General features: G+C 44.2%; 2 protein-coding genes and 1 pseudogene across 2 annotated transcripts in view; 1 reads left to right on the forward strand and 2 right to left on the reverse strand.

Annotated features, from left to right (window-relative positions):
* MIA40 (Cox19-like CHCH family protein) overlaps positions 1-27,424 on the forward strand; it is a 140,721-nt gene that overhangs the window by 29,622 nt on the left and 83,675 nt on the right. The window contains exon 2 of the mRNA XM_087683793.1: positions 22,883-22,917. Within this exon, the coding sequence (XP_087539919.1) occupies positions 22,883-22,917 (35 nt within the window). The remainder of the gene's footprint in view (positions 1-22,882; positions 22,918-27,424) is intronic.
* On the reverse strand, positions 13,723-14,432 carry LOC148033060 (uncharacterized). Its single transcript, XM_087683858.1, has one exon. The coding sequence runs from the start codon at positions 14,383-14,385 to the stop codon at positions 13,723-13,725; it is 663 nt and encodes a 220-aa protein (XP_087539984.1). The 5' UTR covers positions 14,386-14,432.
* Positions 16,337-17,068, reverse strand: LOC148033061 (uncharacterized; annotated as a pseudogene).

Below are 27,424 nucleotides of genomic sequence, written 5' to 3' on the forward strand. Positions count from 1 at the left end.
CATCAAATACCTGGCCTTCCCGAGGGAGGCCGTGCCCATAGGTCCGCAAAGGTCGGTGTGAACCAACTCAAGCGGAGAAGTAGCCCTCCTAGAAGCAACCTGCGGGTGAGGCTGCTGATGCTGCTTGCCCCTCAAGCAGCTAGGGCACAAAGTGTGAAGAGGAGGGAAATCAGGAAGGCCCTCCACCATCTTCCTCCTAGCAGCCCGGCGAAGAGAATCGAGGTTCAAATGACCATACCGAGCATGCCAAAGCAGCCCAAGCTCATGGGATGTCCGTGCAGCCAAGGCTGTGAGCGTATAAAGCCCACCCTCCTGTGTACCTGTCCAAAGAGCATCACCTGTAGAAGCATCCTCCACTGTGACCGCATCCTGGGTAAAAATGACTCGGGTACCTAACTGAGTAAGGCCATGCACAGATAATAGGTTAAAACCCAAATCAGGGACATAGAGAACTTTGGCGGAGGAAGACGGCTTGTCAGAAAACATAGGTAAAGTCCCCACGCCTCGAACAGGAACTGTAGAATTGTCACCAATGGTGACTGTACCCCCTCTGGAACGAAGATCCTGAAGCCAATCCTGTCGGAAGGTCATATGTGAAGATGCTCCACTGTCGACGAGCCAAGGCTTCTCCTGTGTGGTAGAAGCTAGGGCAGTGTCCTCCTTAAGAAAGACATGCACAAACGCAGATTCTGTTGTGGCTGGGGCCGCCTTCGAGTCCTTCTCCGTAGGCTTCAAATGGGGATACTTCTGCCAACACTTCTCCTCGGGATGAGTGCCCTTCCCACAATGGGGACACTTGGGCTTCTTCTCCTTCGCATCCTTCTTGTCCTTGGCCTTCTCCTTCTTTTGTTTCTTCTTCTTGCCGCCACCTGTGCCAGCCAGAAATGCCTTGGTGGAGCCACTGGCTCCCGCCTCTTTGAGTCGCTCGTCATGCTCCAAGACAAGCGGGGAAAGCTCCTCCCAGAGGAGTGTCTCACGGGTCCTCGAAGTGATGAGGCTGGTGTAGAAGACATCATAGCGGGGTGATGGCAGCTGAGTCAACAGAATCATCGCCATATCCTCAGACGATATCAGACGACCAAGAGATGCTAGCTCGCCTCGCATATCCTCCATCTTCGTGATGTGCTCCTTCATAGAAGGAGAACCATCAAGACTGAGCATCCGTAACTTCTTCTCCAAGGAAATCTTGTGGGCAAATGTCTTGTGCTGATACAAAGACGCAAGCTTCTTCCACACTTCCGCCGCGGTCTGTAACCTGTGAACATGTACAAGAACAGAATCATGGAGACTCATAAAAAGAAAGGAACGGGCTCGAGAGTTGAGCCTATCCCATAAGGCTGCATGGTCCATAGAGGTGCCATCGGACGAATCCGCAGGGGGACGGTCGATGGGTGAAGAAACAAGCTCCCAAAGGTCAAAGGTATCGAGGATGCAGGCCACCTTGCATGACCATAGGGAGTAGTTGGAACCATCCAACTTATCTTCCTTCGGAAAGGAAGGGAGAATCGGCACCTGAATAGAGGGAATCAAGGAAGGCATCCGCACATCTGAAGCAGTCTTCACTGAAGAAACCTTCGCGGTAGATGGAACCCTCTGAGATGCATGGACTGAAGAAGGACGAGTGCGAGGAGGTTCTTCCCGATGTTGAACTTCACGATAATCCCGCCTCCGCTTAGAGGAATGATGAGAAAGAAGTTCATCCTCTGAGTCTTCAAAGCGTGAAAACTGGTAAGACATCTTCCAATCTGCAAAATACCAAAGAAAGTTGTGCCGCTGTCGAAATAGGACCAGCAATGTGGTCACCAACCACCAAGACGCAGGCAGAGAGTGCCTACAAACACCTGGATTTGCAAAACGCAAAGATAACTGATGTCGATCACCAGGAAAGAGACCACCAGCACCAGGAAAGAAGTCGCCAGCAGGAATGTGCCGCCTGGAGTGAAAACGACCAGCAGGACAGCAAAACGCAGCCCGTAGGGAGGTCGCCCAGCAACAGGAGGGACAGCCGGATGGAAAACGTAGGATTTCTGCGTTGCTGGATGATGTGGCAGCCTCTGCAGACAGCATGGGCAGCAAAACGCAGGCTGAAAGGCCTCCTGTAGAAGTCGCCTGGCAGTTGTTGATCAGTTTGCAGCAGCAGTAGGGTATCTCACTCCTGAGGGTATGTCCTCCGTGCTCTCAATCAGGCGATGATACCATGTGAGAGTGCGCAACGGAAGAAGAACAGGAACACAGAGGAGAGGAGAGAGAAAGCAGAGAATGAAGGAAGAAAGTCTGCACTGACTGAGATGAATGCTGAATACACTGAAATGGACAGAGCAGTCCCTGCACGCAGCCTGGAGCGTCAGTGAGGGGACCAGGACAGACTGGAAGCAGTGGCAGCACCAATGCCGGGGACGGAGATGACGGAGACAGTGCTGAACCTGCAGAGCATAATGCTGGAATGACTGGGGGGGGCTGCTATATATAGTCCCCAGGCCAGAAAACTGGCCGACCTGCCAAATCTGGCCGACCTGGCCAGATTTGGCCGACCAGCCAGATCTGGCCGACTTTGGCCAGATCTGGCCGACTTTGGCCAGATCTGGCCGACTGCCCAGAAAATGGGCAGACTGCACAAAAAACAGCCCAGTTTGGGCTGTATGACACCCACAGGCTGCTGGATAACCAGGACAGCCACAAAATGAACTGACAGAGCTCCTCTGTCTCCTGTCAGACTCTGACAGGAGCTCACAACCAGGAGATGACAGACTGAGAATGATAAAGAGCAGGCTAACAAGGCTGTCCATTGTCCGAGATTAAGTGGTAAATTGTGCATTTCAGCTTGATGTAATTATTTACTTGCTACTGTAATTGTTGATTGACCAGGTCATTACCACCCTCTTCGAGGAAGGTTGGTTTTAAGTGGGGACTACTCTCCCTTTGCCAGATAGACATGTTTCATTAGCCGATTTATATAATTGTTATTCTATCCATAGATTGATGGACAATTTGAGGAAGCAAATTCTATAGTCTTGGATCTCTTGAGATACTATGTTTCTAAGCATCAATCACAATGGGAATAGTTCCTGCCATTCATTGAGTTTGCTTACAACACAGTGCATAGTTTCATTGGTAAGGCTCCTTTGAGATTGTGGAGAAGGATAAGACATTTGAGGTTGATAGATATGTCGAGAACATGGATGTAGCCTATTAGAAGGTCAAGCAAGCACTACAAAGGTCTCAAGAGAAGCAAAAGAGGGCAACTGATTGCAACAAATGTGTATTAGTATTTGGAGAGGGTGATTGGCTAGTGCTATGTTTCGAAAAGTTAAGGCTGAAAAAGATAAAAAACAAAGAGCATTTGTATCCTAAGCTGAATATGTGTTATTATGGGCCCTTCCAGGTGTTGGAGAAGTTAAGTGATGTCACATAGCGGCTGAAATTACCTCAACATTGGAAGATACATAATGCTTTTCATGTGAGCCTACTAAGACCTTTTTCATGGAGATGTACTAGAGGATGTATCTATTGAAATTTAGTTAGAGATTGAGGAGCTAGATGAGATTTTGGTGCTTGGGTGGATTTTGACACATAAGGAAAGAAAGGTAAGGGGCAAAGTTTCTAGATGTTTCTTGATGAAAATTTAGAATTATTCACTTGTGGATGCGAAATGGATAGGAGAGGGTGATTTGCTAGACCATCCTTAGTTGTTGCAGCTTTAGATTGATGCATTTCAGCTTAAGAGGACTTTAGATTGGGCTCCTTCAAGTTCACTGGAGTGAGATGTCTAGAGTATTACCTAATACTCAAAGGGAATGTAGCACTTCCACTCTATTGGGACAACTGATGTATATACTAGATCTTTGATGTACTCAGTTCACATCCAAGGTATCATTTGCTGATAGTATGTTTGCAATGAGGTCACTATTTAGTGTACTAGTCATTGCAATTAGTATGTAGATGAGTATAGTTTTCACTATAGCTTTGAGACTACATATTTACATTAGATATGAGTGGTTTTCAGCTGATATATGTTTGACAACAATGCTATGTGATGCTAGTGATAGTACAAGCATGATTTGTGCTCAGTTTAGGGTTTACTATTAGTTTATGGATGCATCCGGCATGAGCATGGTTGAGCACAAGCGGCCGATGTTGTTTGACTATGATGTCTTATGCTTTCCAAGTTAAGTACTTTTGCTTTTGTTTCCTTGCAATGTAATCATAGATGATTGCAAGGATTTAAGGGGGAGGTTTGTATATATTTTGAATGCTTAGCTTTGATATTATTAAGTTGTGCAATGTGAGATTCACATGTGAAGTGCAAGTTAATGTTTGGCATGGTGACAGGTCCAAAACCTGAGTCATGCATTGGGGGACATCAACAAAAGTTGTGTGTTGTTATGTTGGATAGGTACTTGTGGGGTGCCTGGTGTTGGGCTAGGCAAAAATTAAACATTTAATGCTAAGGTAAGGCCAAATGAGAGTTAAAACAACTTTCAAGCTCAAAGTGCTTAGCACGTTAAATGTGTGTGGGTTGAGGCAATTAATGGGCAGGCACAAGAGGAATTTTAATTGCAAAAAGCCATCTATAACTCGCTGGAAGTTGAGTCAAGAGGCTGAGTTTCACTTTGGAAACTGTGTCACTTGGCAGCCAAGGAAGGGACTTGCCCATGCAAATCGGATACAGCCTGTTTGGGGCTGGCTGAGAACAGACAGAGGCCATTCTGCAGCTGTTGACTACTGCACAAGGGACTTCCAGCCAAGGGAGAGCAGGTCTGGGCCTTGGCATCCATTGCAAGGTCTATTGGCAGCAGTTGACAACTTCTTGGGCATCCAAGTCAGCTAGCAACTGCAGATTTGGGCTGGCAACAGCATTCTGGAGCTCTCAAGCAGCAATAGACCTGATCAAGAGCTGCTAATGAGCACATGGCTGCTTTTTGAGCCCCCTTCGGGTGACAGAGTGCAGAATCTTCTCTCTCCTCAGGCATTTCTCATCTTTCTTGATGTTCTGTGTTCCTCAGTAGTTGAAGGTGGGCAGCAATGCAAATTCATGTCAATATCCTAATTTATAGGAGAAACCAGGGTTTCTCAGCCATCTTGGGATCTGTGCCCATTAATTGAAGCCCTGGTGATTAGACACATGATTAGTAGTTGTATTAAGAGTTGGAGCTTTGAGCATGCTTCTAGAGATGTTCCACAGGAGATAATGTGCCTATAGGGCTCCTTTTAACGGCAAAAGAGTGTGGAGTATGCTTTGATATCATTTGTGTCCCAATCTAGGGATGCTTTCTCAAAGTTGTATTTGTTTCAAGGAGATTGAAGAGGAAAGGGTAGTCGGAGGTGAGGGGTAGAGCCTGAAACAATGTTCTAGATTTGTGTTTGTACAAACCAAGCTTTGGTCACCACACTCCAAGTTAGATAGTCAGAGCCTTTAAGCTTGCCATCAATGTCAAAGCATGGATGAGCCATTGATAGATGATATGAAGAGAAGATAAGTAGGGTTTTAGAGAGAATACCTGGGGCATAGTTTGACAATTTAAGCAAGAGATAATAGTTCAAGAGAAGAGATCATCAAGTGAAGTGAATGTGGTGACCTCAGGGATAACAACCAACACACATAAACCTTCCCTTTAAGTGTATACCATGCCAAGATGTCACTGTAGAACAAAAAATGAGCATCATTGGAAGTCAAAGCGGGTCGATGATTGTAGAAATGACCAAAAACAATTGCACAACAGCACAAGGTAGGGTGAAAACAATTTTTCTAGAAGCTATATGAAGTCACCTAGCTGAAGATGACATGCCCAGACCAACCGAGTGAAGATTTAGGAAAGCACAAGCTTCCAGGGTCTCTAAAAGCAGTTGGGCAAGGTGGAATAGATGTCTAACATTAGGCAGAGAACAACAGAAGCATCTGGACCAATTGACTTGGTCTTTTGATACCATCTGAGATAGAGATAGAGCAATAGAAGCAAAACAATGAAGCTGGTGTATACAATGAATTGAATAAAAAGAAGAACATATTAACTTAGAGACAATTTGTTTTGGAAATGGAAGCCATATACCAAAGCATGAAAATATGTACAAACCACATGGCTGTGGACAACTAGTAGAGTGTTCCAAATTTCCTTCAGACGAGTTTACCCGTCTGTCGGATGTGGACAACTAGGAGGAGGAGAGATGCTTTTCTTTCCACTTGGGGTACACTTCATTTTAGAGTTTGGCTGAGGGTCCTTTGATGATTCTCTGGGTCCTTAAAAAAAGAAAAAATTGATTGTTTTTTTAGGGGGGTGTGTATGTGTGTGTGTGTGTGTGTGTGGGAACTTGGCATTGGTCATGCAACTTTGAAGAAATGGATCTTATACATGCAACAAGAATCAAAGGCAGTCCTTGAATCATTTGGGTGAATGACACCTTTACTTCACCAGCCAATAATTAAATTGGCTAGGTCAATTTGTCTTGCAAGTATACTTGAGCAGTTATTGGCCCTTAGGTTGGCATTAATTAGTTAATTAATGCCTAGTCTCTAATATCACCACTAACAATAGTGGCCAATAAATTAGGCTAGGCCCGAATCTTACACTGAGTACCACCTAGTACATGTCAGGCATAACTTATTACAACTTTTGCCCTTTGATAACCATTGACCATTGCATCCTTTGGGTCTTTGGCTTGTTATCATAAAATAATTGCCATGTGCATCACATGTGTTAAACAACCTTGCACATTTGATAACCATTGACCATTGCATCCTTTGGGTCTTTGGCTTGTTATCATAAAATAATTGCCATGTGCATCACATGTGTTAAACAACCTTGCACATTTGATTAATATCTTAATCGAATGTTATTGGCTAGATTAGAGCATCTCAAAATTTCATGTCCCCATGATATACCTCCCCTTTGAAATCCTTGCAATTGTCCTCAATTGCACTACATTGTGTCAAAGGAAAAGCATACTGTACTGAAATTTCCATAAGGCATCACAATCACAACATTGGCTACTATTGTCTAACCATGCCATATGCCCTAAACCTTGTTGAGAATTTATAGGCAGCATAAACATAACATAAATCTGAAAATAAGTCCAAAAATGTTACTGGAAACCCATTAGATGTATCCATAACTGATGTTTCTCAATTGTTCTGACTTTAGAACCATAGTAAAGCATATTTTTAGCATAAATCATGGCTGAAACTCTCGATGGCATTTACTCACATGCTTCTATCCAAGGAGCCAGCTATAAACCATTGAAACTAAGTGTAATCTAATCATAATTGATCACTTGTTGATCTGAGAACTGATCACAAACTATTGCAAATGTGATTCCAAATTGATTGCAAAAACTGATCAGCAATTGATGCAAAAAGGTGATGCAAAACTGATTTCGAAAGTGACAATATACGGTTCTCAATTGAATAAAAAACTGAGCTAAAACTAATCAGAATTTTTGTTTTAAAATGGGGGCAAAAACTCATGTCCAACTGATCATGAACCAATACAAAAGTATAGTTTCAATGTCTCGTTGAAACTCATACTCATCTGCATATATCTCACAGTGACTAGTACACTGAATAGTGATCTCATGGCAAACATACTGTTAACACAGTACCTTGGATGCATGCTGAATACATCCTAGATCCATTACATACGAGAGCTATCCACAACTGGCGGAGTGGAATTGCTACCTCTCCCTTGAGCATTAGGCAATGCTTTGGACCCCTGTCCTATTGAACCTAATTGAGCCCGCAGCTCTAACTGAAAAGCATCTTAGTAAAGTTGCAACAACTTAGGATGGTCTACCAAGTCATCCTTTTCTATCCACTTTGCATCTATTGGTGGAACAATGTTGAAGCTTCACCAAGAAATATATTGAAACTTTATCTCTAACTTTACTTGCCTCAAACCTCCACTAGGTTGTAAGCCTTTCTTGCCCTTAAGCATTGCAATGCTTTATACTTTCACACTACTGCAATTCCAACTTAACTAATATGCAACATTGCATTCGGTTGTCTTAGCCCTTCATATATACTTGACATGCTAGGAGCACCAAGTGCATTAGGAAACATTCTCGTTTGCATACTTTGGACCATTGCAATGTGACTATGTATGGGAATTTGCGTACTATCAACTATACCAAGATATATTTTCCCATACATTGCAAGCATCACTAGCTGGATTTTTCCTTATGACCAGCACTATATGGAGCACTTGCATGACCAACATTAATCCCATGAGTTTGAATATAGTGTGCTGTAGCCTTTACCCTGCTAAGACAGCCCCAAATCTGATATTGGCTGGTTGGTCTCTTGAATCTCACTAAATTTTCTCAATTTCAGTTATTGGAATTCAAGTCCTAGGCCCTCAATTCTGGGAATGCATCCCAAGGTGGTTGTCAAATCCTAATTTCTGTTGTAAATTAGGGTTTATAACAAAGATTTTTCAATATCTCCACCTTTGATGGCTAGGGGATGAGAGAGAATATTGCAGAGAGAGAAATTTCAAAGTTTGCGAGAAATGTTGAAAAAACTGCTACTACCTTGTTCAAACAGCCATGGAAGTTGTCACCTATAGCCTAGGACCACCAGAAAGACTGCTGGCTCCTCTTGTATGCTGTCATCTACACCATAAGGATCTCAGACTGCTATCACCTGCTCTTGGAGGGTTCCAAACTGTTGTCACATGCGAAGGCCTGATGCTGGAACAGGGCGTCTAAAGCAGAAGAGAAAGGGTGAAGACAACCATGAACCGCAATGTCCTTCTATAGAGGTGTGAGGGTAGTGGAAGGGGTTGATGAGAGAAGGAAAGGGTGTCGGATGACGGAGGAAGAGGGGTGAAGAATGATTGAAGAGTAGCGGGGTGAAGAATGAATGAAGTGATTGCCTATTTATATACATAAGCTGTCTAGGTTGGCGTACCATTGTGTGGGCACCCACTAAAAAAGTGGCCAAAAGGTGGATACCATCCCTTTTTGGGGCTTTCAATGTGAAACCCTAAATGAATTGTGTAAATTGAAGAAGTGGTTTCTCAACACTGGTCTATTGACCGCGTAGGTCAAAATATCAGCAAAATTATCACAGGTCGGCCCAAACTCTAGGTGTATGGTGCCGAGCTCAACCTGCTTTCTAGTGAAATGAAAATGAACAGCTACGTGCTATGTTCAAGGGGTGATGATAGGATTGCCCGCAAGGGAAATGGCACTCTGGTTGTCATAGTAGACAACTGTAGGCTACTCACAAAGAAATTGAAGTGTGGCCAACAAGTTCCTAAGATAGATGGCCTCCATAGTACCATCGAAGAGGGCCCGATACTCTACCTAGATCGTGGAAGCCGCCACTGTCTTCTCCTTACGGCTAGCCCAAGAGATGGGTGTTGTGGCCAAGGTAGAGAGGTAGCCTCCATGGAATGTCAGGTGTCAGTATCTCCTGCCCAATTAGAATTAGTATACCCCTATAAGCATAAACTATGACAAAAAGTTAGTCCATAATTATAGATACATCTTAAATATCTTAACACACACAGACAAGAAATTGGTATGAGATATTTTAGGTGCATTAGAATACTGATTAAGCAAACTAATTGAGAATGCAAGATCTAGCCTAGTATGAATCAACCAAAGTAATTTTCCTACAACAGAACAACAGGTGTGAGCATCAAAAGGTTGACTCGAGGTATCCTTCTACAGATGGACAGTGGGACCTAGATGTGTGGCCACGGATTGTGTCTGATTAGTGTTATACTGTTCCACCAGTTGTAGGGTGTACTTCTGCTATGATAGAAAGATACTTTCTTCGGATCGAACATCTCCATCCCCAAGAAATAAGACAACAAACCTAAGTCGGCGGTCGTCTCGAACGTATCGCAAAGCTATGTCTTAATTTTTGCTATAGCTGCAGAATCTGAGCCAGTGAGTAATATATCATCAACATAGAGTAGGATATAGCTGACCCCTTTGCTAGTGGTGCGCACGTATAGATTTGGATTATAGGGGCTAGAATGGTATCTATAAGTCTGTAAGAACTTATCTATCTTTTGGTACTAAGACTTCGGTGCTTCCTTCTGTTCATAAAGAGCTTTCCACAAGTGAAATACCTTGTCAGTCCGGTGAGTGGAAGAAGAGGTTGCTCCATATGGACTTCCTTCTCCAAATGACCATTCAAAAAGGCACTTTTGACGTGCATTTGATAGATTGACCAATCGTGGTGAGAGGGGAGCACAACCAACAAATGAAATGATGTCAATGGAGCGGTAGATGCGAAGGTTTCTTCATAGTCAATGCCAAGCTTTTGAATGAAACCTTGCACTACAAGGCAAGACTTGTAATTGTCTAAAGTGCCATCAACTTGTAGCTTGGTCCTAAAAGTTCACTTTGTCCCGATGACTAGTTTTTGACAAGGACGATCCACCAATGTCCAAGTCCCATTGCAATCAATACTATCCAGTTTCTTTTCCATGGCCTCATGCTACAGAGGGTCTTGGAGAGCCTCCTTCCAATTGTCTGTCTCACAATGTGCAATGTGCAATGTAATTAGTGATGTATATAAAGCCTGAGGGGCAAGCAGAGCAGACCTTCGAGGGCTCTTCGGAGTGAAATCAGTGGAAGGATTCCCAAATCCCGCATGGTTTGCTGGTACTAGCAAGGTAACGGGTCTCATGGAGGAGGCTTGAGAGCTAAAGTATCTACTAGAAGTCCTGGAGTGGGCAGTAGACTTGGCTCAGTAGGCACAATCTCAAATTATGAGAGCGGAGGTGAGGATGAAGAGTCTAGTGCAGAGGACTATACGATGTCCCTCTCATCAAAAGCGACATCCCTTCTAATGATTACCTTGTTTGTTTGAGGATTGAACAAACAATAGGTTTTTGCTTTAGAAGAATAGCTCATAAAGATTAAGAGATCTGCTTGAGGGGTGAGCTTTCCTATCTTGTCATGAAGGGTGTGCATATAAGCACAACTATCGAACACTTTGAAGTGAGAAATAAGAGGCTGAGAGCCAAAAAATGCCTTGTATAGAGTCTTTTTAGGGACCGTTGCAATTAGACATTTGTTGAGGATATACACTGAAGTATTAACAACCTCGACTTAAAGGCGATCAGGGAGCTTTGCTGCGAACATCATAGAGTGTACTATATCCAGGACTGTTCAATTTCTACGCTCTAGGACTCCATTCTGTGCAAGAGAGTTGGTAGAGGTGAGTTGGTGTGCAATGTCATGCTCCTGTAGAAACTCACAGAACTCATGGGAGGTAAACTTGCCACCATAATTACTCCTTATAGTATCCACATGACAACCATTCTAGCTATGAACCAGCAATACCCAAGCATTGAAATGAGTGAAAGCATCAAACTTTTGCTTGGGGAAGTACACCCATATGTATCTAGGGAAATCATCCACTATCAAAAGGAAGTATAGCACGCCATTCAAGGTAGCAGTGGATGTGGGACCATAAAGATCGATATGAATGAGTCTAAGGGGTTCCGCAGCATGAGTGATAGACTGCTGAGGAAAGGGTGTATGATGTTGCTTATCTAGTTGATATGCTTTACAGACCTCTTGAGATAGTTTTAGGCGTGGAAGACCCTCAACCATCCCTTGATGTGACAACAGTTGTAGCTCAAGTTTTCTAAGTGAAAATCTTAAAGATGCTCAAAGTCCGTGGATTCTTGTGTGGTGGCCAAAGCTTCGAGGCAATGAAACTCCAAATCATCGGCAGGCGGCTCAATAAGAAAATGTGTCATGTGGTAAAGGCCATTGGCCTGTGCCTTGCCTTGAGCAATCACTAAACCAATCTAAGAGTCTAGGACCTCGACTGTGGTTGTTTTGAAGGAAACTGCTTACCCCAACTGGCAAAGTTGCTGAACGGACAACACGTTCACCCCAAGTTGGGAGACATGATAGACATCACCTAGTGAAGTGAGATCTAGACCCAAATTAGTGGGAATAATGTGACCTTGGGCCTGAACCTTGACCGAGGAGTTGTTTTCTATGTGAACACTCTCGGCTGCGAGGGCTTGGGAAATGAAAATGTCTACTCTAGGAGTCATGTAATGGGTAGCTCCATTGTCCACAAGTCAAACAGGTGGTGACGTGCTCGATTGTGATGAGTAGGCCTCTATAGGCACCTCATTAGGAGGGCAACTCATAAATGTAAATGAGATTCGCATCCAATGTCTCTAAGGAGATGATGTGGGCCTCTATAGACTAGTCAAACAAACCCTTTCGAGTTGAGTAGTTCACGAATTGTGATGACTGACTGGTGGCAGTGTAGGTTTAGCCTCGTCATTGCCCCTACTTGCTAGGGGTTGCCACCACCTTACTTCCCTTGTTGGGGGCTACTTGATTGGGGTGCGGGGGTTTGATTCTTTTATTTTGATTGTGTGCCTCTTGCCTTAGATCAACGCTCGTTGTCATAATGGCCAGCCTTTTGACAATGTTGACAATACCTATTCTTGTTAGGTAGATTCTACCATCCAGGTTTGAGCGTGGATTGAGTGGTTCCTTGGGATTCACTAGCCTTGGTTTGATTTTGATTTTGATTTTGATTCGAGTTTTGTATACCTTTGCCCTGTTGCCCCTCTGAGAAGATGCAACTAGAGTCCCCTCTATTGAGAACGTGTTATGAAATTGATCGAACAACCATGTGTAATGCAACAACTGACACTCAAACTCATAAAATGTGGAGATCTAAGGTTGTGAAATCACTTGCTGCACAAAATGGAAATATTTTCTTGGCAAGTTGTGAAGGAACATGATAACTTTATCGCAGAGGACTTAGGATCCCAATGGTTGAGAACTTAGCGAGGAGATACTGATACTCAAGTTATCCTTATCCGTGATTTTGAAATTTTGAAGCACATGATCCAAATTGATGCAACGGGTCCTATCCCTAGCCGCGTAGCGGTTAGTCAAGTGTGCCTAATACTCGGATGTTAAGTCGAAATGTTGAAGCTGATAGTGAAACTTAGGCAATAAGCCCTCAATAAGCTCGACAATAGTGTAGGTGTTACGAGCCTTCCATGAGTGGATAACCTTGTATGGAACAAGTGCAGGACATAGAAAATACAAAACCAAGTATACAACAAAGCACAGACTGATAAAAACAAAATATAGTTAGGGTTAGGGTAGCTCAAAGACATTGAACACAATGAATAATAAAGTGAATGAAACTACAAAAACACTATGTAGTAAATATTGAACCTCGAAGTCTTGTATCGTTGGGATTAAGGTAGAGGTTATGAGCTATAGAGTGTGTCGTACTCTGAATGGATCTCGAATCATAGCAAAGGCAGCCTTCGAGTGTCGAACACTAGGAAACACAACCAAGGAAGGCTGGATTTGATGCAAATGATAGAGAGAGAGAGAGAGAGAGAGAGAGAGAGAGAGAGAGAGAGAGAGAGAGAGAGAGAGAGAGAGATGAAATGAAATGAAATGATATATTAACGTCTATAAAAGACCAAAATGACCTATGAGACCATGAGTTACAATCATGTGTATGATGGTACAACTGTCTGGGTAAAATATATATGTAGCACAAAGCAAAATAAGAAAGGAAACTAACTATAGCTAGGTGTAAAACGTAGAGCTCACAAAGCAAAATAAGAAAGGAAACTAACTATAGCTAGGTGTAAAACGTAGAGCTCTATCTAGTAACAATGAGCTCCAAATGGTACAATCTCATGTGGGTATGGAGGACCTAGCTCTAACCCAAACAATAATCCCCTCTATCCGCCTATGAAGGTGTCATCAGTGTCTATGCTGAGGCCTAGGATGTCTGGATCGACTAAGCTGAACCGCTTGATCAATCAATACTCCTTGTTTGTGTGTGGACTGTGGTGGAGAGAGAGGCTCTCGTGTGGACTGTGGCAGTAACTGTATTGAAGTCTTTTGAGTCTCCTTTGCAAAGAAGTCTGTGAGCTGTCTCTGTGAAGGGCCTCGATGTCTTGGGGCAGCTGTACTCTTGAGGCGCATGTCACGAAGCCGTCGTATCTCAAGAAGAAAGAGGCCAAGGTATCGGTGATCGGTAAAATCCATGACTCTGGATAGTGGTCCAAATCCGTCTCTAAAGAGACAGTGGAAATGACCACGGACCTCATAATACGCTGGGCAACGGCAAATATAATGCTCCTTTGTCTCTGGCTCTAATTGGCATATCTGGCATATGCGCTCCTCTAGTGGGATGGATCTATACGTGCTAGTCTCAATCTCTAGCTGATGTGAGGAGGTGCGCAATTGGCCAATAGTACATTTGATCCCATGGGAAAGGTGGGTGTCCATGTATCCTGGGCGAACAATAAATCCATCATCTGTAGTATGAAGGAAATGCACACGGTAGAAAGCCATCTTTGTCCCTAGCTCTTGCCCTGGCATCAACCATGTCCGCTTGATATCCAACTGGGTAAGATCCATCCTGATGATCTTGCGGATCTCTAACCTGCTCAGATCAAGAGATGGTGCATCAAGGGAGTACTGGAAGGGGGGTAACTTGTCCATGCTAAAGCCATGCAGCTCAAACCAGGCCGACATCTGTGCATACCAACATGAAGTATCACCCTCTTTGGCAAGCTGCCTAGAGGACTCAAGGGCCAACCGTGCAGCCTAGAGGACTCAAGGGCCAATCGTGCATATCTGTGTCTGGGTAAGTCCCATAGGCTATGCATGTATGCGATCGATCGGCTGAGGGTCTCTACCACAATTGGTGTAGTTGCTAGCTCGGCTCTAATGATCTCATGTGGCACCAAGGTCTTACATTTGATCATCCTGGATATCATGGACACTAGGGGTTTCTCCATCGATCTCCATATGTCATAAGTGCGCCTTGATCTGCTACGGTGATCAAGACTCAACCCCCATATCTGTACTCCATAAAGTAGTGTGGATGTGACTAGTGTATTGAAGAGCCAGCTTGGTACGAGGCTCTTGGAATTGCACCTGTGAGTACATCCTCTCCAAACCACCGAGTGATGTGTATTCGTGAGTCAGTCTAGTGTCTGCTGCCTCTCGCATAGAAAAGGTGGGCCATGTGAATAAGACTCCTAGGTATGTATTAGAATCCACATACTCCAGCTCCTCAGATCCATATGTGAATTTAGGTGCTGATCTCGTGACCCACTGTGGTGTAGTATTAAATACCATTACCTTGGTTTTATCAAGGTTCATTGAAAGCCCACTGTCCAAAGTATAGGAGTGTAGTGCATCCAAGTGTCTCTATAGACCCTCTGGAGAGTCAGCTATCAATACAATGTCATCTGCATACAGTAGGAGAGGTATCTAAGCTCCAGCTAGTGGAGCTCCTCTATCTCCTTCCTGTGAAATGTAGTCAGCAATCCTATCAATGTACAGGCCAAATAATGTCGAAGAGAGGGGGCATCCTTGCTTCACCCCGATGGTGGAGTAAATAGGTGCCGAAAGGCCCTTAGGTGTCCGGACTCTGTCCACAACTCTCTCATATAGTGCCAAAATACCCCAACTGAGCTCTTTTGGTACTCCCATGGTATGCAATCTATTTATTAGCCTGTCTCTCGGTACTGTGTCAAAGGCTTTGCTGAAGTCCACAAAGCAGCAGTAGGTCCATTGGCCATGGGCCCTTCCCTCCTCAATGATCACTTTGAGTGTGAGGATGCGATCCAATGTGGAGAAGCCTCTCCTAAAGCCAGCCTGTCCCTGTGCTCTAAGACCCCACATCTCTGCTCACCTACTTAACTCATGCTCAAGGATGGATGCACATAACTTAGCCAATGTATGCCCAACCATGATAGTCTAATAGTTACTGGGTAGAGTAGGGTCCCCTGACTTGAGGATAGGCACAATAGTATTCGTGGTCCAGCTTTTTGGTAGGCCTTCACACATGGCTCTGTTAAACATGTAAGCTAGGAATCTTGCCACCAAATCTCTAGCATGGATCAAGTGCTCGGCTACTAATCCATCGTGATCTTGTGCCTTTTCTCTGCTAAGTCTGTTAATGGCCTCTCGAACCCTACTTTTTGTAAAGAAAGTGGTGGTCTCTGGACAAGGCTCAAGTGGGCCAAGAAGAGGTGGTTGACCCTCCACAGTATAAAGACTAGGTGCATACTCCTCCCATACAGCAGTGGACATAATAGGTGTGGTCGGGCAATGCTCTCTGAAAAGCCTCTAAGCCTCTCTAGAGTCCTGGCTCAAGAATAACTAATATAGATCTCGCTCCAGCTGGGCCAAGAATGTTCTCTTCTTCCACCGTGTGAGGCGTCTAAAGAGTATATGTGCTTGTCTGTGGGTAGTGGATCCCAGTGCTATCTCTCTTTGTAGCCGTGCCCTGGTCTCACGGCACTCATCATCATACTAGCTGTTCTGAGCTGTTACCCTGGTGGAGACTCTGTGTGGGTCATGAGTGTGGGAAGGCTACACCTGTAGCAATGTGTACGGCCTCATTGAACTGCTGAGTCAGCTCCTGTAATGGAACGTCGGGGTCTGCATCATGTAACAATCTAAGGATTTCCACCTTGTAGGTATCCTCTATCTCTCTGGAAAAGAGATATCTTGGGTGCCGGTGAGCTGCATGATGGGTTTGTATGTCAGTGAATTGGAGGTTGATGGTGAATGATAGGCAGGCATGATCCATTGCGACTCCGAGAAGGCGTGGGGATACTGAGAGGTCCTAGATGTGAGATATCAACATCGGTGGGGCAAGAACATAGTCTACTATGCTGGCACCATATCAATGAGGATAACATGTGAAGGTGCCGGATAGGGGGTATCTAGCTAGGCCATCAAGAATGGCCAACCTGTGTGCTGTGCTCATCTCCACAAGGTATCTCCCATATTCGGTGACTTCCTCCATATCCTGAGATGTCCTCTCCAGCTGTAGCTATGACACATCCTGCTCCTGTAGCATCTCCTCAGATGCATCAAAGAAAGACACCTGATGGGAGGCTGTCTTGGCATTAAAGTCTCCTAGTAAGATAACCTCTCCCTCCTTCGAGAACTCCCAAATATCCTCATCCAAAGCCACATATGGTGATTGCCCCTTGGGTGGGGCGTATCGGGACTTCATAGGGGGAAAATAGCATATGGCAACATACAAAGTGCGTTTCTCACCACGCACTCTCACCCACATGTATCTAGCCCGCTCATCTCTGCGGACTACCTGGATCACTTGTAGTAGCTCCTCCCTAAATAACATTGCCACTTCTCCCGACCTGCGATTACTATGGTCTGTGCGTGTCTCCTTTCTGCAAGCTGACTCCCACCTATAGCCTGTCACCCTTGGAAGTGTAGTATGCGCGCGCGCGCGCGCACACACACACACACACACACACACAGAACATAGATATTTGAGGAGAGAGAAAAATTGGGCGATAGTTGTTGGATACAAACGCAACAGATAGAGAAGAGAGAAAGTTAGGGTGGCAGCCAAAAACTGTAAATGTAGCATGTAAAGCAGAGGGAATGTGAGGGCGACAACTCCAGTTTGTCGGCCCATCACTGAATGATGATGTCAATATCAAAAGCAACAATCCGACTGTAGGCGACAGTTCTAGGGTACCAAGCGACAATTGCAGAGTGAAGGCAAAGGCTGGAATTAAGCGCCAAATGGTAGCAGATGGCTAGGGGAAGCTCTAACTGCTATGTCCTTCGTAAACGGGGTGTGGATAGCAGAGATATGGCTCTGAAACTTGCAAAACGAGATTGAGGGAGAGTGGTGGGTTGCATGCTTATTTATAGAAAGTTTGGGGCACCCAAATTAGGGTTTTGTATATGAGACACAATAACTCTCTGAGATCGTGTTTCTTTTTAAAATGAGGTCTTTTCATTGATTAAGTGTGTTTTAGGACTATTTAAGACAAGCTAATGCTTTTTTAGCTCAACAGGGCCTTCACACTAGAAGGAGAATGGAGCTGATAAAGACCTCCTCTTACCAATGTGTTGTAAGAATGGCTTGTGCTGTAGAGTTGTAAAGAAATATGGCTTGCTCAATGAAGAATCTGGGTATGGAGTCTTGTAATGTTATGGATTTAAAGAGGTTGATACAGATCTTTGAGATGGATGGTTGGAAAGTAGAGGCAAGATGCCAACACCACAAATAGGCATCAATGAGATGTCACAAAGAGTGACTCTATCCTCTTGAGCATAGAGATCTTGGAGCTAGAGTCAAGTGACTCCAAGCACCTCTCTTGGTCGTCGAAGGCATTTTTGAAGACAAGATAGCCAAAGAAGATCCCTCCAATTGGTGGATGTGAAGGAAAAGGAAGTTTGTCAAAATGGTGGATGTAGAGGTAGATGTAGATGGAGGTTTTGTCATCACTCTTCCTTCGCTCTTGGATGAAGGTGAGTACTTTTTCCAATGCTTCTTCTTGGTATGCGGTCTCCCTAAAATGTGGACACTTGGAATATCCTTTGCACTTTTCTTCAATGTCTATATTTGAGTTGGAAGATGACTTCGACTACTTTGACCTCTTGTTTCCTTTCTGCTTGGATTGTCCTTTACGCCAAAATGATCTTGGAAAAGCCCTGCTTTGTGCACTGGCTCTGCAAAAATCTCTCTCCTTGTGACACACATCTTACTCTAGCACCATAGGGACTAGCTCCTCCCAAGTGATAGTATCCCATGTAGGAGAGGTGAGAAGACTCATATAGAAGACACCATACTTCAGTGGTAGGAGAAGTGAGAGAAGCGTCATAGCAAGGTGTTTTGAAATTACAATCTTACCAAGGGATGGAAGCTCATCTCAAATCTCCTCCATGTGGTTAATATGGTTCTTCATTGTAGGGAAATCTACAACATAGAGAGGTCTTAGCTTCAACTCAATGGTCATTTGATGCTTGAATGTCCAAACATGACATATAAGGATGCCAATTGGGTCTAGACCTTGGTAGTGGCGTGGATATGTCTTACATGCACGGGCATAGAATCTTTACAACTCAAAAAGAGAAATGAGCGAGCCCTAGCATTGAGCCGATCCTACAAAATTGAGGAGTCTTGGGTCACATCAACTTGGGCATCCACGAGAGGTTGGTGATGAGGGATTGTGACGAACTCCCGTAGGTCAAAATTGTTGAGGATGCACTCGAATTTGGACAACTAGAGCGAGCAGTTGGTTCCATCTAGCTTTCAGAAGTGGGGAGAGAGGGTAGGATGGGCACGTAAACAAGTAGTGCCATAATCACCAATCGTGGATTCCAAGCCACGGAAGAGGGATAGGGAGAGAATGATATGAAGGTGGTCAGGTTGGAACCCAATTATGGTCTAATTGTTGATCTTCTTGGTCCCATTGTGGCTTTGGCAGTCCTTGTGGTCTTGATCCACATGATCTTGCCAGTCGTACTGGTCTGCCATCTAAGTCCTTTGGAAATACCAGCAAAATGTAAACAAAAGAGCTGCTGATGTGAATGACCTGCTGATGGAAGACCTCAGCCTTGTGTAGATACTTGTCTATCTACTGCACAACCAGATTGCCTGACGTGTATAGTGAACACATGCTGTAGAGGGGCGGGTGGATCTAAATGCAGCAGTAAATAGGGTCTCCTGGCTGCAAAACTTGAAGGGAAAGAGGATATGATAGAAAATGCAGCCTGAGCATTTCCAGCACAGCAAGCAAAAGTCCTTTGGTTGTAAAACACAGCAGACCAGCACCCTAGAGATGTTGTTCACATCAGTCAAAAGTTGACACCCAGCAAGCTGTATGTCGGATGGAGGCTCCTCTTTAGTGAACTGTGGCCCCAGATATTGGTTGAGTCCTGACTTGTATGTCAAATGAGGTCTACGTGACTGGATGGCAAAAAGGTGACTGTTGTGGGTCTAATCTTTGGGTTAGATGAAGTAGTTAAGCTGGTAGCAACTCGAGGCACATTGTATCGAGTTGCGGAGTAAGGGAGTTATCAGGGGCCCCTATTTTGGGGTTTGGGGGGTTGGTGGGCTGTGGAAGCGGCCCCTGGCCAGGGGGGTCCCAGGGGGGGCCATTGGTCCCCCTAGCAGGGATCTGGGGGCAGCGCCCTTGGCCCGATGGTAAAGGGATATTCCCTAGCTAACTAGTGGAGGTTCATATGGTAGGTCGGTCAGGCCGACCTAACCGCCTTTGTCGGCTATAAAAGCTAAACCCCTTCACAGCTATCCATTATCTATCTTTCACCCAGTCAAAGTTGTTCTAACTAGCCTTAAGCTCTTCACCTATCTTCTATCTAGATCGCCATCTAAGCTTCACTGTGGAAGTGCACAGGTGGACAGAGCCATCTTTGTATCAGTTGTTTGGAGCTAAAGAAAATTTTTTCATTCTCCCCTTATCTGTTGTGTACTCTCTATCTCTTTCTCAGATTCTGTTTGCTGCGCCATGTAATTTTTACACATAGGAAGACACGAGGAACATAGGAGGAATAAAGAGGAACACAATGAGAAGGAATAAAACTGACAAAAATCTGAATGGTACAAGGCTGGTCTTAGTCAACCATGCAGCTTGAAGTGTCAATGAGGGTGCCGGAAGGAGGTAGGAGGATGAGGAACACTGACTTGTGGAGAGAGAAGGCAACTTTAAATAGCAAGAAATGATGAAATTGGCCAAGCTGCATTTAAGGCATCAGACCAGCATGAATGCCTAAAACTGATAAATGCAATGCACTAAAAAATGCTTCCCTTTCCCAATTAAATGCACCCCACCTCTAGCAATAAATGGTTGCATGGAAATGACAAAGGGGCTTCCAGATGACCGATTTTGGGACAAGTTTCCACCTAGAATGTCTTGGACAAATAAATTAATGGACAAATACACTGCAAGAGCTCCTCATATCCTTGTTTGACTCCGACTGAGGTTCACATGCAAGAGATGACCATACATGACACACATGACTGCTAATAGGGGTTGCTTTTCCCACATGGTACATTCAAGGCTGCTGCCTTGCGTCCTGGTGCTGGTGCCTACATCCTAGATGTGCCGTTCCCTACCAGCCTGCTGCCCACTGATTTTGGTTGCCATCAGCCTGCCCGGAATCTGGCTGTCTTTGGCTGCTCCACATCATCTAAACAGTTGCAGTTTTGATCATTAGCCAGTAATTGACTGATCAGACTGCTACATGGCACTCCGCCTGCTGCATTTTTAATATGCGGTGCCGATTGGGACTGCTGGACATCGGATTCAGATCTGACTTTTTGCTGCTACATTATCCATGACATTAGATTTCGGTCATGTTTGTACACTTTGTGTTTTCTTTGTGCAAACCCTAGCATATCTTCACACAACATTCTAATGCTAGTGTTTGGTTTATTTTTTGTTGCTTAAATTTTTTATGTGAGGTTAATTGTTTTCGAGATAATTTTGCTGCCTTTGGCCGGTTTCACCCAGTGTGTATCCTTTGCTATGGACAGAGATGTTTTATGTTGCTTGTCCTCAAGGCAAGGGGGTATAGCCTATAGGTCCATGAGGAAGTTGCAAGTGTCATCTGGTAGTGTGTAGATCATGCTGTGGTACATTGGAAGTTTGAAGGAATGCCTGTTGGATCCCCAAGTGCGAAGAAAAAGTTGGTTCAGCTTTGTGAGTTGCGTTGAAGCTACTTGCTGAAAATGCCCCGGAAGTGAATGGATGGTAGAAGACCAAAGTTCCATGGGATGGCATATGTTGAAGAGTGCTCTTTGTTTAAGTCTAGGTGGCTGTGGGCCTTCTAGATATTCCATGCTTTGAATCGTCCCACAGCTTCCCAGATATTTGGTCACATGAAGACTCTAAAATGTATCAGTTGGGCAATGATCTAACTGGTGACAGCACATGACCCCACCTCAATGTTAGATATTTCCTGATTGACTGCCATGAGAGCCCCCCAAGTAACCACATGTATGCTTGACTTTGCACTGCAAAAGGATCCTGAATATTGCTCTCCAAACCAGCTGTGCCTCCTTGCATATACAAAGAAAGTGCTTTGAAGCTTCCAAGCGTTGCTGAAGGCATCTGTGACAAACAGGATGTGTTGCATTTGTGCCAATCAATTGCCACCTGCTAGCCTGTCATGGGCAATCAACACACAAGGAGGATATCTTCTTTTGCCACCAGCTGTGCATAGGTGCCCTAGTAATTGCATCTAAAGGCTTGATGATGCTCCTCTCTGCTTATTGCGGTGGGCACCTACTCATAATCATTCTGCACCAAAATATGCCTATGTGCTTGAGCTGTGCAGGATAAAAAAACTTTTTGATACCCTCAAGGTCCACAAACCTGGCCATCGCTAGTCGCACAGCTCATGCAAGGCTTGACCCTTCTACATCCAAAGCCACCTCCCTGCCCTTGACTAGATGTGTGTGGCTTACCTAGTTGAAGATTATCCTTGTGCCTGACTTGCCCATTCCAGGTGACTGGCTGCTTGTCGATCTCCTTTGACACTGTGAGGTATCTTATACTATGCACTTGGTGGAGCTGTTGCCACACTCTCAGAAGATCTAGAGCAAGAAAGAGTCATAGGAGCCATAGGGGAAAATCCATTTGTAAGAAGATCTCCAGTCTCTTTGTGACACTCTTGAGGAGCTTCCAGGGTACATTGACTTTGCTGAAATGTGGACAATCTAGGGCCTTCTGTGTTGAGATTCAGTTTGACGCAGCTCACAGAAAGTCTTTCACTTTATATAGTTTCTTGCATCCTTCCAGAATTCACAGATTCAAACTCTGGATGGTTGTAAGTGTAGGGCTGATCCTTGTGTCGTAAATGATTTCAAGGGAAATCTCTAAGTGAAATGTTGTAATCAAGACATTTCAAAGGGAAGCTTCAAGCAAAATGTTGTAACCAAAGATAAAAAGTTTTATATTTGAGGAGTAGCTTTAGCTTTTACTGTATTGACGTATCCCTGCTTTATCCAATTATCATATGCATCTGGCTAATAGATTCGTGAGCATGATATAGAGACAGAGTTTGCAGACCATTAATTCTGCTATTTCTGTTTTTTTGGGTGTTACAGAGGCTTTGAATTTTGGAGACCGAAATGATGAGGAGGTTTTTGTTTATTCGTCCCAATCCTTTGATGCTCTGTTTGGAACTTTGGCCATTAATTTTGCCAGTTGATGATTTAAAATCTCTGTCTTAGCATGTACATATGGCAGATAAAGAAGGTGCCACATTGTGAAAAGGGAGGATGAGAATAATGGTAGGTATTATGAATCAGAAAGTATATTGGGTGCATTAATTGGTACATTAGCCAGTTGGAAAAGGAAGGTTTGTTAAATATAAGAAGAATTTCATTCAAAACTCAGACTTATTTGTGCAGCATCTGGATGGGTTTTGGTAATGTCTTTGATATCATAATGGAATTATGGCCTTAAATCTTTGTTGTCATGTTTGGAATATATGAACATAGCCCAAGTAGCTTCATGTACATAATTTTTCTAAAGATTAAGGTATTGAAAACATTGTTGCATACACATGATGAACACTAGACTCTGAGCTCATACAAGGTTCTAGACTAATGAGTGGGTGGTTGCACAGTAATGAAGTAGCAAATTGACAGGCGGGACATGGATTTTGGTGGGTCAACATGTGGTATGGCAGCAGATCTGTTTGGCATTGTTACAAGCTGCTGCTGTCAATATCTCACACAAACAGAAGCCAAAATTGGAAGATGAAATGGCTGAGATGAACACACCAAAACACTGAACCCCAAAAACTAACAACTGTTACAAGGTAGATGATCAAGATCTATACAAGCCATGAAGGCTGTCTATAAAGATGCTGAAACTGCAGAAAGTAAATCTTAGTAGGCTCAAATTGGCCAACCTAGATCTGATCTGACCAGCATCTGGACCAGGTGCAACCAGATTGTGATCTGGTTTCACTCACTGCTTACATTCCAAGGTGCTACATGGGAGTCAACCCAGCAATCGCTAAAGCTGTCTACTTGTCATGTGCTCCTTAACAGTTCCATCAAGGTGTCCACTTGTGTTTGGTTCTTGCTCTGTTTTATTTCCATCAAATGCTAAGATATATTTATGTGTGCTAAGGTCAGTGGAAGATGAAATGACAGGTTTCCTTATTTACTTATATAAATACTTAAATTTTCTTTTCTTTAGTTGTTGTTGCTTTTTACCCCCAGAGTTCTTTTGGATTAAGCTGGGCTCTTTGCATGGCCAGAAGAGGCAGCCATTGGGACAAATTGGACTAATGGTTTGTCTAAGCCTTAAGACCGGTTCCATATTGAATGGGCATTGAAGAATAGAATGCTAGTGGTTTGGGATTGTGTGCTTAGCCACTAGAGATAGTGTAGGACAATGAGCCTAGCCAAGACAAAAGATGCACATGTAAGAATGCTCATGGAATAAAAGTCACGGTAATTGAGCCATATTACACTTTTTGATGTGGTTGCAATGATAAAAGTTGCTCATAACAACTTGAAGAATGCAGGGGTTACCATACCTAAAATTTAGGAAGTTACTATTTTTGGACCCCAGAATCTGTTCGTGTCATTATCTTCGTTTTTGCACGAGGATTAATTCACTGGTCTGTGCCGAGGTTAAATTTTGCACCAAACATGGAGAATTTTTGACCGGAAGGTTTAAACGGAAAAATTGTTACATGTATGCCATGTGACACAAATTCCCGAGAGAGAGAGAGAGAGAGAGAGAGACCCCCATCTTGCGGACGTGTCTGTTGTCTCTGACCAGCGTTCTGCCTTGCTCGTGTCATCGCGCCCTACCCTTGCCTGCGTACATCTAGGCGACCTGCTGTATTGTTTGTCGTGCGACTTTCTGGCCTGCGTTGCCCTGCTTTGTGACTGACAGGTCACCAGCACAGGGTCTGTTCTGCCTTGGTTGAGCTTGTTTCGTCCTGCTTGTCCATTCGCCTCCTGTCCCTTCTGACATTTGCCTGGTATACTTTATCCGCTGCCCCACCAGCCACCATCAGCACTGCGTCTGCTGCCCGTGGGTGTCTGCAATGTGCATGTTGTTGTGCCGAGAGAGAGAGAGAGAGAGAGAGAGAGAGAGAGAGAGAGAGAGAGAGAGAGAGAGAGACATAATCTGGGAGTATGCGACTGCGACCGTGCACAAATCAAAGAGCTGACTTGCCCGTGTACACACACAGAGAGAGAGAGAGAGAGAGAGAGAGAGAGAGAGAGAGAGAGAGAGAGAGAGAGTTGTTAAAGTAGTGATACAACATGGTTGGTCTGGACATGGACTTTATTGACCAAATGATGGCAGCCCTTGGTCCGGATTCTGAAACAGAGGAACCAGAGGATATGGTTCCTTGCACAGAGGAGATGTCCCCTGGTCCTGACTTCCAGCCTGCGGGCAAACTCACCAAGCATACTTCGGAAGATACAATGGATCATCAGGATCATCAGGAACATTCTTATGCTCAAGTTGCTTCTGATTTTGTGGATTCTCAGGATGTTGACTGGGAGCATTTGTTGGAGTTTGCCAACACTCTGCTTGGTGATTATGTTCAACATAATCATGAAGCGTTTTCTGACTCTGAAATTGAAGATGTTCTGGAAGCCACTATGGATTCCAAAAATGTTTTGTGCTCATTCTCAGTGTTTTATGAACGTGCTATTATACTCTTCTTTATTGGTAGGATCCCAGTGCTTTCCTATATTCGCCAGTGGCTGCAAAGTCTACTACAAGGGGAGTGTGTTGAAGAGATTTTTGTTGGGCCCCGAGGCTTTTATGAGGTGTTGTTGAAATCCAAGAAGCATCGTGCCGATCTGTTGACTAAACTGCCATTGTTCTTTGATCGCCGTTTGGTCCATGTTGTGCCATGGCGCCCAATGGTAGATTTTCAGTGCTTGCTTTAACACGAATGCCCGGTGTGGGTTAAAGTGGAAAACTGTCCGGCTGTCTATTGGCCACTGTTAAAGGATGCCATGGCCGTTGTGGGCACTGTTTTGGTTCCCTCGAGCCTAAGGGCCACAAATCGTAACCGTTTGTGTATGTTATGGGACAATGCTCGGAAAAGGCCTGCTTGGTTACGTCTTAATTGCTCTGGCATGCATCCTTTGCACTTTAGTTTGAAATGGGATAACTTCGCAGGGCATTGCTTTTCGTGTGGAAAATTGAAGCATTTTATGGCCGAATGTCCAACGAAGCAACCGACTTTAGATGCTGAGCATGTTTTGCCTCCCATGGAAGATATGGTGCTTGATGCTCCGACGCAGGATGCGACCCAGCCACCTAAAGTTTTGGATAAAGACAAACAACATGTTTCGGGTTTGGATTCCCGTGACAATGACTGGGTAGATGTACGTGCCAAAAAAGGTAAAAGGTTTGATGCTGGCACAGTGGATACTGTGCCTAATGCTTCACAAGATTCCTTGCGTACTTATATGCGCAGGAAAGACATGTTGTCTTCAAAGCACACTACTCGTGCTATGGTTTTTGCTCCTCGCAATCAGCCCACTAGGAAAGTATATATTGATGGTCCGAAGGGCCTACCTGCTAAGTTGGCTTTCGATGCTAGAGGTAACGTGATTACCCCATGGGATCATCATTATCCCCGTTCCATCCCCAAGACAGTGGATACACCGTCTACCTCTAAATCTTACCGTTAGAACTCTTTTGCCGTGTTAGCTGATTTTTTGGATAAGGGAGTCCTTGACATTCTAGCAGAAAAGGTTAAATCGAGACAAGCTTTGCCTCGTTCCTGATTTTCTTTTTTTGAATACACATGAAGATAGCCACGTGGAATGTGCGAGGCATTTGTTCTTGCAATAAGCAACATACTATGTGGATTTTATTGCATGAGAACCAGTGGGATGTCTTGTGTGCTGTTGAGCACAAGAGTCACGATGAAGCAGGAACAGTTGTGGATTGCCATGGGTTTCGTTTGTTTTATGCAGGGACGCATGTCATGCATTATTTTGGTGTACTTATGATTGTACATGAGAAATATCAGTCTGTTCTTATTAAAAATGATGTACACGGTCGTTTTGTGGTGATTGAAGTTTTATTTGAAGGAGAGATCTTATGGTTACTTGGGCTCTATGATCCAAATGACCCTTTATCCCGTTGGGATCTTTGGAATACTTTGCAGATCTCCTTGTCACTTGGCAGACAGGGTTCTTTGATGGGGGATTTTAATATGTGTGTTGATCCTTCACAGTCCACATCAGAGCATTCGGTGATGGACGCTCCGGAAAGCCGTGTGTGGAATGCGTTTGCTCTTGCCGTATTTAAGTAAGATCTCTGGTCATGGCTACACCCTTCTTCTACAGGGTTTACTTTTCATTCTGTGCAGTATACAACTACATGGTGGTGGTTGGACCGCATGTACATCATGCAAGATGATGCTTTTCTTCCTAAGATGGTGGAAATGAAAGTGTTGCAGCAATATGCCTTGTCGGACCATTTTCCTCTATAGCTTGAGATGCTTGTTCAACCCATTGCACCTTTTAAGCAATTTTTGGATAGACTCCCTTTGCGTTTCAACTCGTCTTATTTGAAGCATTCAATCTTTCAGGGTTATATGCAGCAATTGATTGATAGATTTTTATTGGACTTTTCCTCTGAGGGCA

The sequence above is a fragment of the Lygodium microphyllum genome, chromosome 8 (genome assembly GCF_053477565.2).
Source record: "Lygodium microphyllum isolate KBCC chromosome 8, Lygodium_microphyllum_v1.1.10, whole genome shotgun sequence".
Taxonomy (NCBI): Eukaryota; Viridiplantae; Streptophyta; class Polypodiopsida; order Schizaeales; family Lygodiaceae; genus Lygodium; species Lygodium microphyllum.

Coding starts and splice junctions, on each gene's coding strand:
- LOC148033060 (XM_087683858.1), bottom strand. CDS start 14,385: ATGGATCTTACCCAGTTGGATATCAAGCGGACATGGTTGATGCCAGGG.